The sequence below is a fragment of the Orycteropus afer genome, unplaced genomic scaffold, assembly GCF_000298275.1.
Source record: "Orycteropus afer afer isolate SDZICR_OR568_19922 unplaced genomic scaffold, OryAfe1.0 scaffold00119, whole genome shotgun sequence".
Taxonomy (NCBI): Eukaryota; Metazoa; Chordata; class Mammalia; order Tubulidentata; family Orycteropodidae; genus Orycteropus; species Orycteropus afer.
Genome location: NW_006921706.1, coordinates 1,597,944 through 1,612,940, shown reverse-complemented (window position 1 = coordinate 1,612,940; position 14,997 = coordinate 1,597,944). Strand labels below are relative to the sequence as shown.

Below are 14,997 nucleotides of genomic sequence, written 5' to 3'. Positions count from 1 at the left end.
CAAAAAATTTTTGAGTGGGTCCCTAGAGGTAATAGTGAGTAGTACCACTCCTGTTTCCACCTCTTGGTTGCTGGGCCCATGAATCCTGGCTATTGGAGAAACAGCACCGTATATTGGATGCTGGTTTAGAGCATATACAGCTTCCTGGAGAACATTGCCCCAACCCTGGTACCAAATGTGTTAGGCTAGGTTCTCTAGAGAAGCAAAACCAGTAAAGCTTATATATAGAGAGAGAAAGAGAAATTTATCTTAGGAAAATGGCTCATGGTCACACACTTACAGAAATTGGTACATCCCAAGTTCTTGGATCAAACTTCAAGCTGGAGGCGTTTCCCAACTCACACAGCTGCAGGGGCTGACGAGCTCAAGGTTGGCAGGTTCCCACTCCATGGGAGAAAGATGAAGCACTCTACTTCCTAAAGAATTATAGCCTTGGAAACCTTATGGGGGCAATTCTTTTCTCTTCTGTAGAGTCTCTATGAGTTGGAATTGACTCAGTGGCAGTGGATTTGGTTTTGGTTTTGGTTTTGGTTTTGCAATGATTGAACCAACCCCTATTTGCAACAAATCATTTTGAGTGGGTTGTTGACTCTAACAAATGACGAATCCAAGATCTCCGGGCTGAATGGTGGATGGTTCGCTCACAGACAGTTGTAGGCAGCACAGCAGGATCCTGATCCACAGAAGATTGTCTGTTTTCCCAGGATGTCCATAAATATACTGGAAGCAGGCCACACCCACAGGGAAACTCCCTTTCAATGGATTGGCTGCTTAAAACATATATATCTGATCCCATCATGGGTAGTTCCCACATCACAACTGCTTAATCCACACAGAATTGTGGTCTGGCCAAGTTGACACACAGCTCCAGCTATCACAAGTAGTATATATTAATGCTGTGTATTCTTTTATGTGAACATTTATTTCTTTTTAGTTATAAAAGGTACTATCATTGTAAAATATTTGAAAAATATTGTAAGGTATTTTGGTTACCTAGTACTGCCCTCACAAGAGTATACCACAAATGGATGGCCTTAACAAACAGGAGTTTATTCTCTTACAGTTTAGAGGCTTTAAGTCCAAGTTCAAAGTGCCAGGCACTAGGAGCTGGGTAAAAGCCCCTCAGCGTTGGGGTCCAGCTCTGCCTCCTGCTCCCAGCCCACTAGAGCTAGAAGCATTTCTTCACTTAGACACTGCTGGCTGCTGAGGCTGAGAAGCCCAAGGTTGACAAATAAAAAGGCACAGTACCGATGTTACCAAACCACACGGCAGGCTATTAATTCAGGTTCATTGTAAGTCCTGAGGTCGGCAGAGCATGGCAGGCTGGTGAACAATGACACGGCTACATGCAGGGTCCAAGCGTGCCATATGCTAGAGACCATTCCCCAGGGCTTCTTTTTACATATAGGAAGCAGACCACATTCCCTAAGGCTACTCAACTGCTCACCATGGAATTGATTACCAGTCTCATCATGGGGAATACTATATCCAGCTTTCCAGCCACTCAAACAATCAGGTCCAGCCAAGTTAACACACAAACTGAACTACCACAATTCCACCCCTTGTCATCTTGGCATCTGTACAGATCTCATTGGTTGGCATCTGTACAGGTTTCCTCCACTGGGTGGCTCCAGCCCCTAGTTCCTCTAAGTGGTGACCTCACCCCCTTGGCCTGGCAGGCCCTGTTCCTCTCCCTCTTGGGCATGGCAGCCCCACCCCTCACTTTGGGGCAGCAGCTATGGCTCCATCCCACTGACTCATATAAAAAGCAGCCCCACACTCCAGAACCAAGTTAGTGAAGGCCTGGCTCTTTGAAACCTAGGGGGCTGTGGTCCACTCCCAAAGGCCGTGGTCTTACCCTCTCCACTTCTGCCAATTAATGCCGAAGGCAATCCACTGCACTGGAAAACCCTGCCCAAAAAGCACTTGGCTTTCTTGCTTCATGGGCCGGCCAACCTGCTACTCCATTTCATGCTGGTCTCTTTTACCAGTTAATGCCAGAAGGCAACCCACTCCACCAGTAAGCCTAACCAAAAGCATCAAGCTTTCTCTTCCATGGGCTGGTAAGGCTGTCACTGTCTCATGCCAGTTCTCTTGGCTCTGCTACTGCCGTCTCTCATGCTGGTCTCTGGGCTCTGCTTCTGCTGTCTCTTGTGCCGGTCTCTTGCTCTGTCCTGCCGTCTGTCATGCCATATGCCAGGGTCTCTCTGCCAGGGTCTCAGGTTAAGGACACACTCCACTCCTGTTTCCACGTTTTAGGTATCTGTCAGAGCAGCACCCCACTCCTGGTACCAAATTCTGTTCTGGTTACCTAGTACCACTCTGACAAGAGTATATGACAAATGGGATGGCCTTAGCAAACAGTTTATTCTCTTAAAGTTTGGAGGCTTTTAGCCCAAGTTCAAAGTGCCAGGCACTAGGAGCTGGGTGAAAGCCCCTCAACGTTGGGGTCCAGCTCTGCCTCCTGTTCACGGCTCACTGGAGCTAGAGGCATTTCTTCACTCAGACAACTGCTGGCTGCTGAGGCTGAGAAGCCCAAAGTTGACAAGTAAAAAGGCACAGTCCTGATGTTACCAAACCACACGACAGGCTATTAATTCAAGTTCATTTTAAGTCCCGAGGTCAGCAGAGCATGGCAGGCTGCTGAACAGCGATACAGCTACATGCAGGGTCCAAGCATGCCATGTGCTAGAGACCATTCCACAAGGCTTCTGCTTAAATACAGGAAGCAGACCACATTCCCTAAGGCAGCTACTCAACTGCTCACAGTAGATTCCACCATGGAGTTGATTACCAATCTCATCATAGGGAATATTACATCTAGCTTTCCAGCCACTCAACCAGGCCCAGCCAAGTTGACTCACAAACTGAACTACCACATAAGGTATAAAGATTTTTACTTCTCAAGCATAGTAAGGGTTGTGAGGATGGCACAGAACCAGGCAGTGTTTTGTTCTATTGTACCTAGGGTCACCACGAATTGGAGCCAACTCAGTGGCACCTAACAACAACAATACCTAATGTAGCATGTGCCTGTGTATTACTAACAATTACATTTGCATGTATGTACATGTGTATGTTGTTGTTGCTGTTATGTGCTCTCAAGTCGGACCCGACTCATAGCGACCCCTCCTTGGGTTTCCAAGGCAGTATCACCACGAAAGTAGATTCCCCAACCTTCCTTCCGAGGAGTATGTATATATATATTTATGTGTATGGATGTGTGTGTATATATATATATATATATATACGTGTATGTGTATGTGTATATATTCACATTTTACACTGGCTGCTACAGTGGGCTCAAACATTGCAACAATTTTAAAGATGACAGAGGTTCAGGCAGTATTTCATTCTATTGTATGTAGGTTGACTACAAGTTGGAACTACTCAACAGCATTTCACAATATATTTACAAATGCAGTCAAGGATTTTTATACACATATGCAAGTGTGTGCTAATGCACGTTTTAGGTTGACAGATCATAATTCATTTTCCCATTTTAAATAGTCAAATATGGTCTATCACATGGCTGGCTATCTTACAGTTTACTCTGCCATTTTAATGAATGTTTAGTTTTGCTATTATGAATATTCAGAAAAAATCTTTATACTTAAATGGTTTGCATTTCAGATTATTAATTTAGGATAAATTGCTGAAAATAAATTTGCCAGTTAAAGAGCATAGATTGTTTAAGGCCTTTCATAAGACCAGAACCCACTGCCTCAATTTAATTCTGACTCACAATAACCCAAACATCGGAGTAGAACTACACTGTAGGGTTTCCAAGGCTGTAAATCTTTATGGAAGCTGTCTGCCACATCTTTCTCCCTCGGAATGGTTTGTGGGTTCAAGCCACTGTCTTTAGGTTAGCAGCCAAGTGCTGTAACCATTGTGCCACTAGGCTCACATCTTTGATAATAAATCCTCATTATTTAAAGCTTATGATTGTGGTCCCTATTTGGCTTATTAGTTCAATGGATTCTTACTAGTCTTATTTTTTTCTTTTCTTTCTTGTTCCTTATTTTTTCTTTGTGTCTTTTAATTCTCAATAATTCTGTTTCTAATTCTAATAAGGAGCTCTGGTAGTATAGTGCCTGTGGGCATTTGACTATTAACCAGAAGGCTAGAGGTTCAAACCCACCAGCTACTCCTCGGAAGGAAGGTTGGGTAATCTACTTCCGTAGTGATACTGCCTCAGAAACCCAAGGAGGGGTCGCTGTGAGTCGGGGCCGACTTGATGGCACATAGTAACAACAACAATTCTAATAAGAATTTTTGTTCTCAAGACCTTTTTTGGATTACTGAGCCTTTTAATATTCTGATTAAAGCAATTAGCACTTCAGAAAAAGATACATACCAACATTATTTTGCATATACAGAGGGTCATAAGATTCTCCTGAACCCCATTCTCATTGGTCAGTAGCAAGAGATCCATTGACGTCAAATTGACAATACTGTTGTGTTGCAGAATGAAATTGACATAGGTTTTAAGAGCTAATTAGATTAAAATGTTTATATATTTAGAAAGAGATTTTTCTTATTTCACCAAGCTTTTATTGATATTTAAAGCTAATAATTTAGATGTATAAATGTGATCATGTAATTATAGATTTCTAGCACATTTGTAAAAATTTTTTAGCTTTTTTACTAAGGCTCTGTCTTCTCTCTTAACTCATCCCATATCACATCTTAACCATCTTTGTCCATATTTGTATTGACTTATATAGATAACATTCACATGTTCAGTCTTTTTAAAATCATTATTTATTTTCCAAAAAAATAAAGTGTGAATTTTTATGCATCTTACTTTCCTCACTTGTTAATATTTTGTAGAAATCTATCCTAATTATCTCATTATCTGATTTGGAGCTGATCCCTTTTTTCTTTATGTTTTTATTTCTTTTTAATTGTGATTTGGGTGAAAGTATACAGAGCAAATTGATTTTCCATTCAGCAGTCAATACACATTTTGTCTTGACATTGATTGCAGTCCTCACAGTGAAACAGCACTCTTCCCACTTCCTCCCTGTGGTTACCATTTCCATTCATCTTTCCTCCCTATGCCTTCCTGTCTTCTGAGTTTTATTCCTGGGCGAATGCTGCCCTTTTGATCTCATATAGTTTATGGTTCTAATAAGTGCAAACCCTCCTGGTATCACTGTTCACCTTATAGGCATGTCTGTTGTTTGCCTGAAAGTTGAGCCATGAGGGTTGAATTCAGTTTCCTACTTGAAGAATGTCTAAGGGCCATAATCTCAGGGATTCTACCAGTCTTCATCAGAACAGTAAGCCTGGTCTTTTTTATAATTTCGAGATTTCTTCCACATTTTTTCTCCTATTCAATCCATGACTTCCTATTGAGAGCCCTTTCAGAGCGATCAGCAGGGGTAACCAGACACCATCTAGTTCTTCAGGTCTCAGGGTCCTGGAGGCTGGGATTCACATGGTCCAGTAGCCCTTTTGCCTAATTGTTTCCTTGCATCTTTAATTTTCTTAACTGTTCTTTGCTGCAGATGAGGAGAGACCAACAGTTACACCTTAGATGGCTGCTCACTCATTTTTAAGACCCCAGTCACTCCTCACCAAAGTAGGATGTACAACATTATCTTATGCCCGTTGACCTTAGTGTACTCCAAAACTATAGTCCTGAGCCCCTATGCTGAGAGACTGATTTCCTCAAGGTTTTGGTTATGACTAAAAAGTTTTCATAACTTTGCCTATGTGCTCTACTGTGTTCATGAATATATTTGCAGTATATATAAATACATAGGTGGACATATCCTCTGTGAGACCTACATATATTTATGGGTGTAGTCCCATTCACCTTCCCACCTCTGTTCAGTTTGAATGACTATTTGTGTATCCACTCATAGATTATTGTTATTACTGTTACTGCAGGATCGTGTATGTAATAGTATTTACCTTTGTTACTTTTAACTATTAATGCTCCTCCCTGTGGCTTCCTCTGCCTTGATCATTTTGTGTTGACCTCCCTCTTATTATATATTACATTTCCCTTCATCCAAGTTAATATATATGTCTACCATCTACTTAGTGATTTACCCTCCATTCCTCTCCCACTCCTGATAACCTTCAAATAATGATTCTTTCTATGTGTATGTCTTTTCTTAACTTTGTACAGTGTTTGTCCTTCCATAATTGACTAATTTCATTGAGCATAATGTCCTCTAGGTTAATCCATGTTATGAGATATTAGTGTTGCATTCCACTGTGTGTATATACCATAGTTTATTTATCTAGTGATCTGTTGATGGGCACTTTCCATCTTTTTGCTGGTGTAAATAATGCTGTGATAAACATCATGGGTGTGAATCCCTTCTTTTGCATAGTGTTCCATGTAGGAACTTACTATGATAAGTCATTTCATTTATGAATTGTCATTTATTTCCTTTATCTTTCTCTTTTTTTTTTTGTCACTGTAAAGAAAACTCATTAACATCCTAATGTTTTTATTTCTGTAGAGTAGATTTTTAGGAATATTATTGCTAGGTCAAAGGGTACATATAACCCACTTTTCACTTATCGACATGGTTAGGATCAAAGGCCAGGTTGTTATGCAAAAATAGGCATTATACAAAAATGGTATGACCATATCAGATCACAAAATGGAAAATGATTATACCATCACATAACTGTCAGATCACTGAGAATGCTGGCCCAGCCACTTTGACACATAACCTAACCGTGACAACCAGTGTTACCATGGGACTTGCACTTTGGGATTCTTTACTGCGAGATGTACATGATTAATGCATAAAATAGTTGGAAGGAGATTTTTTATTGTTGTCATAAATGCAAAATGTCAGATAATGAGATAGTCGATAAGTGAGGAGTAGGTATTTATATCATTTTTATTTTAATGAATTTTGTTAAATTGCTTACCAAAATGGCTATAGCACTTAAAATATTTGCCAGCAGTATACAAATATACCCTTTGTCTATATCCCTACCAAGAACAGAATTTGTTGCTTTTTAGAAATTTTATTGATGGATATAAAGCAATATTTTATTTTTTGCTTTAATCAGCTTTTCCCTAACTACAAATTCCCTGACTCATATTGAGTTTGAGAATCTTTTCAAATGTTTCTTGGCCATTTAGAGTTTTCACTTTTTACGTTTGTCTGCTCATAGCCTTTGCCTTTTTTTTCTCTTGTTAGGGCTTTATCATTTTCTTTTCAATTTATAAGCCCTCATTTTATGTTAGAGTGGTAACCATTGTTACTTGCCTTACAAATGTTTCTTCCAGATTTATCATTTTGTACCTCTTAAATTTGTTTATACTGTCTTTTGCTATAACTATTTTAAATGTTTTATTTATCATCTACTGTTTCCTGATTTAACATTTTTGTTTTGTTTTCATTGACTCTTTTCTAAAGTAATTTGAGGCAAGAGTTGTGAATTAGAAGTACAGAAGCCCACTCCAGATATTACTAAAGTATAGAAATGATGCAGCCACATTTCTTTCCAACAAGATGGATTTGAATCTATCTTATTTCTTCTCTATACTGAACTGGTATACATCTCTAGCAATATAAAAGTTAAAAGTACTAGTTTTCTTAAACAGTAACAGTTATTTTTTAATATTACCTAACATTTTAAATGGTCATTGTTGTACATAATAGAATAGGAAACAGCTTCTAATATAGTCTATGGATACTCATACATATTTGTAATTAGTAAAAAATGTAGATTACATGTAGAGTAAATTTATTACTAACTTTCTGCTAATGAAGGCCTCAAATTTATTGTCTGACATTCCTTTTTCATATTCCTCTTCTATACGTTTTCTGGGCCTGTTGGTTTTTTTGAATTTGTGTTTTTATTGTAGGCATATTTTATCCATAGGGCTCATGCATAAAACCAAGTAACTGGTTCATTCAGTGTTCTTTGACATTTTTAGTAATACTTTTCATCTTCCTACAATGCAGTCACTGTTTTTATTAATTTGAATATGTATTTGTCTTGCATATTTTCAGATAATGTCTACATTTTCTGTCTCTTTTCTCTTGCAGAATACATTAAATATAACAAACAATAACTATTATTCTGTTGAAGTTGAAAACATCACTGCACAAGTCCAGTTTTCAAAAACGGTTATTGGAAAGGCACGCTTGAACAACATAACTAATATTGGGCCGCTTGATATGAAGCAAGTAAGCCTCAGTCTTGAGATAATTTCAGAAAGTTAACTAAGTCTCCACTTTGCCTATCACATTAACTTGAAGGAGAATTACTCAAAAACTTGACTTTGAGATATATATCCCATGCATGTATCAGGAAATCTTAGAATCAAGTTCATAGAGAGATTCCTAAACTCTTTGAAAGTATGAAATGCCTCTGAACTATTTGATGATTTGATCCTGTTGTTCATTGTTTTCACTTTTTGCTTTTCAGATTGATTACACTGTACCTACTGTTATAGCTGAAGAAATGAGTTATATGTTGTAAGTTCTGATTTTTTAATAACTTTCTCTTATTAAATAATAAAAATATAGAATAAAGTATGAAGAATACTTTTGTTTTTTAATTTCCCATTATGTTTTCAGTGAAAAAGAATCATATTTTGGAATATTCCTTCTGGTCTCTGATCATTTCTATTCTTCTGTTATGCATGCACACATAAGTTATGATTCATTTTATTTTTCAGTATTAGGATGATAAACACTATGTTACTTTTTATTTTTACTCCCTGTATTGTGAGAACCATAGTTTCATATATTTGTTGATGTAAGAGGATTATGAATGGCAATAATGTATAATGTTCTAATATTGGTTTGAAATTCTGAAGCTTTTAGATTAGATTTAAATGATTATTAACTCTTGTTAAGTAAAATAATAATGATAATTAAATATTTTCATTATCTTTTTATATGAGCCTGGATCTAGAATTTTTGGGTAGCTAGGAATTTCAAATAGTGAGTAAAAAGTAAAAGTAATTTGTAGCCCATGTTAAAACAATTCTACAACTGCAGTAATATGAAAGTGTAGTTTTAGAATAAAAAGTCATGAAACAATCAGTATTTGAAGTATAAAAAATGCTCAATAAATATAATGCTTACTGTGTTTTCTTAATAGTACTTATGTTTATTTTAACTTAGGAAGAAGAATAGTAATTAAACTATTTTAAATTTATAATGTCATAATTTGCATTTATTCATATATTTTCTTTAACAGTGATTTCTGTACACTGGTATCCATCAAAGTGCATAACATAGTACTCATGATGCAGTAAGTATAATTTTTTTTTTCTTTGAAAAATACTTTTGGTTAAAACTCTTTATTTATCACGTTGGCTTGTAGCATCTTATAGACAGCATCTTAGCTTTACAAGAGTGCCATGAGGAAAGGATAAATATTATCCCCTCTGTAAATGAGTAAAGGCACTCTGGAGGCACAGTGCCTAGGGCATTTGACAGCTAACCAGAAGGTTAGCGGTTCAAACCTACCAGCCACTCCATGGAAGGAAAATGGGGCAATCTATTTCCGTAAAGATTTACCATCTCGAAAACCCATTTGGGGTCACTGTGAGTCAGAATTGACTCAATAGCAGTGAGTTTGGTTTTTTTGGTTTTTATAAATGAGTAAATCGAAGATCAGAGTAGTAGTGAAGCATCACATGGCTGTTAAATAGTGAATGTAGACTTTGAAAAATTCAGGAATATTGTAGATGTGGGTAAAGAGGAAATCTTAATTGAATATCCAATGCCTTTCTGCTGGTGGTAAATGATTGCTAATTATAATGAGAACGAGATAGTAAAACCAAGTAGGATGTCTCTCAAAGGGGTAAGATTTTACTTGAGGACAGTATGTTGGAATATGCTGAGAATAGGTCCTACCCTGTGTTGTCTAGTATATGGGAGGAATTTGCTTCTTAATTTTCCAGGATGAACTAGATTCTCATTGAGGCAAGGAAGTAAAAGAAAAAACATCGATATAGGTTGAAAGGATGTTCCAGAAGGCATGGTAAAGTAGGGTAGGATTAGGGTGAAAAATGCTGGACTGAGAATGAGAAAGAATGAATGGCATAGATGTGTTCATATTATGTATTTCCTAGCACCTATAGAGCAGAGAAGTCATAGGCTGGTCTAAAAATTCTCAATAGGGAATAAAGGTGATTGTTGTTGTTGTTGTTGTTGTTAGGTGCCGTCGAGTTGTGTCTGACTCATAGTGACCCTATGTAGAGCAGAATGAAACACCGCCTGGTCCCCCGCCAGCTCCATGATCCTTGCTGTACTTGAGTTCATCGTTGCAGCCACCGTGTCAATCCATCTTGTTGAGGGCCTTCCCCTCTTTCGTTGACCTTACCAAGCATAACATCCTTCTCCAGGGAATGGTCCCTTCTGATAACATGACCAAAATAGGTGAGACAAAGTGTGGCATTTTTCGCTTCCAAGGAGCATTCCGGCTGCACTTACTCCAGGACAGATGTGTTAGTTCTTCTGGCAGTCTGTGGTACTTTTAGCATTCTTCACCAGCACCACAACTCAAAAGCATCAGTTCTTCTTTGATCTTCCCTATTCATTGTCCAGCTCTCACATGCATACGAGGCTGTTGAAAACATGGCTTGTGTCAGGTGCACCTTAGTTCTCAAGGAGACATCTTAGCTCCTCAGCACTTGAAAGAGGTCCCTTGGAGCCACCTTGCCCAGTGCTGTACATCGTCTGATGTCCTGACTGCTGCTTCCATTGGCATCGGTTGTAGAACCAAGCAATGTAAAGTCTTTGACAACTTCAATCTTTTCTCCATTTATCATGATGTTGCTTAATGGTCCAGTTGTGAGGATTTTTGTTTTCTTTATATTGAGATGTAATCCATACTGCAGACTGTATTCTTCAGTCTTCACCAGTTAAGTGCCTCAAGTCATTCTCACTTTCAGCAAGTAAAGTTCTGTCGTCAGTATGTTGCAGGTTGTTAATGATTCTTCCTGAAGTCTTGATGCCATGTTCTTCTTCATATAGTTCAGCTTCTCGGATTATTTGCTCGGCATACAGATTGAATAAGTATGGAAAAAGGATACAACCCTGATGCACTCCCTTCTTGATTTTAAACCATGCAGTATCCCCTTGCTCTATTGGATTAACAGCCTCCTGGTCAATGTACAGGTTCCTCATGAGCACAATCAGGTGTTCTGGAATTCCCATTCTTCTCAATGTCATCCATCATTTGTTATGATCTACACAATCAAATGCATTTACATAGTCAATAAAAGGCTAGAGTGACTGAGACAGAGCGAGGAGTCAGCCACAGGGATCCAGGTGAAGAGAGGGAACCCAGGCCACACCTCACAAGGGGCAAGGCAGGAAGGTAGGCAAAAGGAGAATATAAAGGCTAGGGAACCCGGGACAAAGCGAGGAGCTGGCCACAGGGATCCAGGTGAGGAGAGGGAATCCAGGCCACACCCCATAAGCAGAAGGCGGGAGAAACAGTATAAAGGCTAGGGGGCCCAGGACAGAGCGAGGAGTCAGCTGCAGGGATCCAGGTGAGAAGAGGTTGAAGAGTTTCCCAACAGGTAAGGGAGACAAACCTGTCTGTCAGTTTTTACTGCTGTGGTGATGTGTTGCTGTGAGTCTTGAGGCTATGCCACTGGTATTTTCAAACCCAGTGGGGTGCACATGGTACAGAGGTACCAGCCTGGCTTACAGACTGAGACAGACTAGGAAGAAGGAAGAGGCCATCCGCTTCTCAAAGAATTGGCCAGGGAAAGCCTTATGAATAGCAAAGAAACACTGTCTGATATATTACTGCACAACTTTATGAATAGTCCAGAAACATTGTCCAGTACAGAGGAGGAGATGAGTCACTTAGGTTAGAAGGCTCTCAAAATAGGACTGGGAAAGAGCTGTATCATCAGAGTGAAACCAGCCTTACTCATATGGATAAGGTAAGCCTTTTGAGACCTCCATTTGCTGACGTGGCACCACTCAAATTGAGGAGAAACAGCCGCAAACAACCATTAATAATCAGAACATGGAATGTACGAAATATGAATCTAGGAAAATTGGAAGTTGTCAAAAATGAAATGGAACGCATAAAGATTGATATCCTAGGCATTAGTGAGCTGAAATGGACTGGTTTTGGCCATTTTGAATCAGGCAACCTTATGTACTACTATGCCGGGAATGAGAGTTTGAAGAGGAATGGCGTGGCATTCATCACAAAGGGTGTTTTAAGATCTGTCCTGAAGTACAATGCTGTCAGTGATAGGATAATATCCATACGCTTACAAGAAAGACCATTAATTCAACTGTTGTTCAAATTTATGCACCAACTACCAAAGCCAAGGATGAGTAAATTGAAGATTTTTATCAACTTCTACAGTCTGAAATTGACCAAACGTGCAATCAGGATGTGTTGATATCACTGGTGACTGGAATGCAAAAGTTGGAAGCAAGAAAGAATCACTGGTAGTTGGAAAATTTGGCCTTGGTGACAGAAATAATGCTGGAAATTGCATGGTAGAATTTTGCAAAACCAACTACTTACTTATTTCAAATATCTTTTTTCAGCAACACAAATAGTGGCTGTACACATGGACTTCACCAGATGAAACACACTGTAATCAGGTTGACTATATCTGTGGCAAGAGATGATGGAGAAGCTCAATATCTTCAGCCAAAACCAGTCCTGGAGCTGATTGTGGAACAGACCATCCATATCTTGCTCATATCCAAGTTCAACTTGAAGTTGAACACAATTATAACAAGTCCACGAGAGCCAAAATATGATCTTAAATATGTCTCTCCTGAATTTAGAGACCACCTAAAGAATAAATTTGATGCACTGAACACCAGTGACCAAAAACCAGAAGAATTGTGGGAAAACATCAAGAACATCATCCATGAAGAAAGCAAGAGGTCACTAAAAAGACAAGAAAAGAAAAGAAGACCAAAATGGATGACAGAAGAGACTGAAACTTGCCCTTGAGCAGAGAGTAGGTAAAGCAAATGGAAGAAATGACAGGATAAAAGAGCTGAACTGAAGATTTCAAAGAGCAGCTTGAGCAGACAAAGCCAATTACTATAATGAAATGTGCAACAACCTGGAGTTAGAAAACCAAAAGGGAAGAACACCCTCAGCATTTCTCAAGCTGAAATAGAATTGAGGAAAAAATTTAAGCCTCGAGTTGCAATATTGAAAAATTCTATAGGCAAATTATTGAATGATGCAGGAAACATCAAAAGAAGATGGAAGGAATACACAGAGTCACTGTACCAAAAAGAACTGGTAACTTTTCATCCATTTCAGGAGGTGGCATATGATCTAGAACCAATGGCATTGAAGGAGGAAGTTGAAGCTGCAGCGAAAGAATTGGTGAAGAACAAGGCTCCAGGAATTGGCGGAATATCCATTGAGATATTTCAACAAATGGATGCCCCACTGGAGGTACTCCCTCAGTTATGCCAAGAGATTTGGAAGACAGCTACCTGACCAACTGACTGGAAGAAATCCATATTTGTACTCATTCCAAAGAAAGGTGATCCCACAGAATGTGGAAATTATCGGACAATATCATTAATATTGCACACAAGTAACATCTTACTGAAGATAATTCAAAAACGGTTGCAGCAGTATATTGACAGAGAATTTCCAGAGATGCAAGCTGGATTCAGAAGAGGACGTAGAAAAAGGGGTATCATAGTTGTTGTCAAATGGATCTTGGCTCAAGGCAAAGAATACCAGAAAGATGTTTACTTGTGTTTTATTGACTATGCAAAGGCATTTGAATGTGTGGATCATGACAAATTATGGATAACGTTGAGAAGAATGGGAATTCCTGAACACTTGATTGTACCCATGAGGAACTTGTACATTTACAAGGAGGCTGTCGTTCAAACAGAACAAGGGGACACTGCATGGTTTAAAATCAAGAAGGGAGTGCGTCAAGGTTGTATCCTTTCCCCATACTTATTCAGTCTATATGCTGAGCAAATAATTGTAGAAGCTGGACTATATGAAGAAAAACATGACATCGAGATTGGAGGAAGAATCATTAACAACCTGAGATACCCTGATGATACAACTTTGCTTGCTGAAAGTGAGGATGACTTGAGGCACTTAACTGATGAAGATTGAAGAATACAGTCTGCAGTATGGATTACATCTCAATACAAAGAAAACAAAAGTCATCACAACTGCACCACTAATCAGCATCACGATAAATGGAGAGAAGATTGAGGTTGTCAAAGAAATCACATTGTTTGGTTCTACAATCGACGCCAATGGAAGCAGCAGTCAGGACATTAGACAACATATAGCACTGAACAGGTCAGCCGAGAAGGAACTCTTTCAAGTGCTAAGGAGCAAGGATGTCTCCTTGAGAACTAAGGTGCACCTGACACAAGCCATGATATTTTCAGTAGCCTCATATGCATGTGGGAGCTAGGCCTTGAATAAGGAAGACCGAAGAAGAGTTGATGCTTTTGAGTTGTGGTGCTGGTGAGGAATGCTGAAAGTACCATGAACTGCTGGAAGAACTAACAGATCTGTTTTGGAGGAAGTGCAGATGAGATAATTCAAAAACGGTTGCAGCAGTATATTGACAGAGAATTTCCAGAGATGCAAGTTGGATTCAGAAGAGGACGTAGAAAAGGGGTATCATAGTTGTTGTCAGATGGATCTTGGCTCAAGGCAAATACACACTTTGAAAGATAGAACAACTGGAAAGAAACTCAACAGAGATTTAGAAAAGCCAAACAATATAATCCACCAACTTGGCCTTATAGACATTTACAGATCACTTCACCCAACAGCAGCACAATATACATTCTTCTCCAGTGCACATGGAACATTTTCCATAATAGACCATATGTTGGCTATAAAGCAAGCCTTAATAAATTTAAAAACATTGAAATACTGCAGAGGTGCAAGCTGGATTCAGAAGAGGACGTGGAACAAGGGATATCATAGCTGCTGTCAGATGGATCCTGGCTCAAAGCAAAGAATACCAGAAAGATGTTTACTTGTGTTTTATTG

General features: G+C 38.9%; 1 protein-coding gene across 1 annotated transcript in view; it reads left to right on the top strand.

Annotated features, from left to right (window-relative positions):
• Window positions 1-14,997, top strand: part of TMEM106B (transmembrane protein 106B) — a 47,966-nt gene that overhangs the window by 26,494 nt on the left and 6,475 nt on the right. Inside the window, exons 4-6 of the mRNA XM_007944065.2 lie at window positions 8,037-8,177; window positions 8,419-8,468; window positions 9,199-9,252. Of these exons, the coding sequence (XP_007942256.1) occupies window positions 8,037-8,177; window positions 8,419-8,468; window positions 9,199-9,252 (245 nt within the window). The remainder of the gene's footprint in view (window positions 1-8,036; window positions 8,178-8,418; window positions 8,469-9,198; window positions 9,253-14,997) is intronic.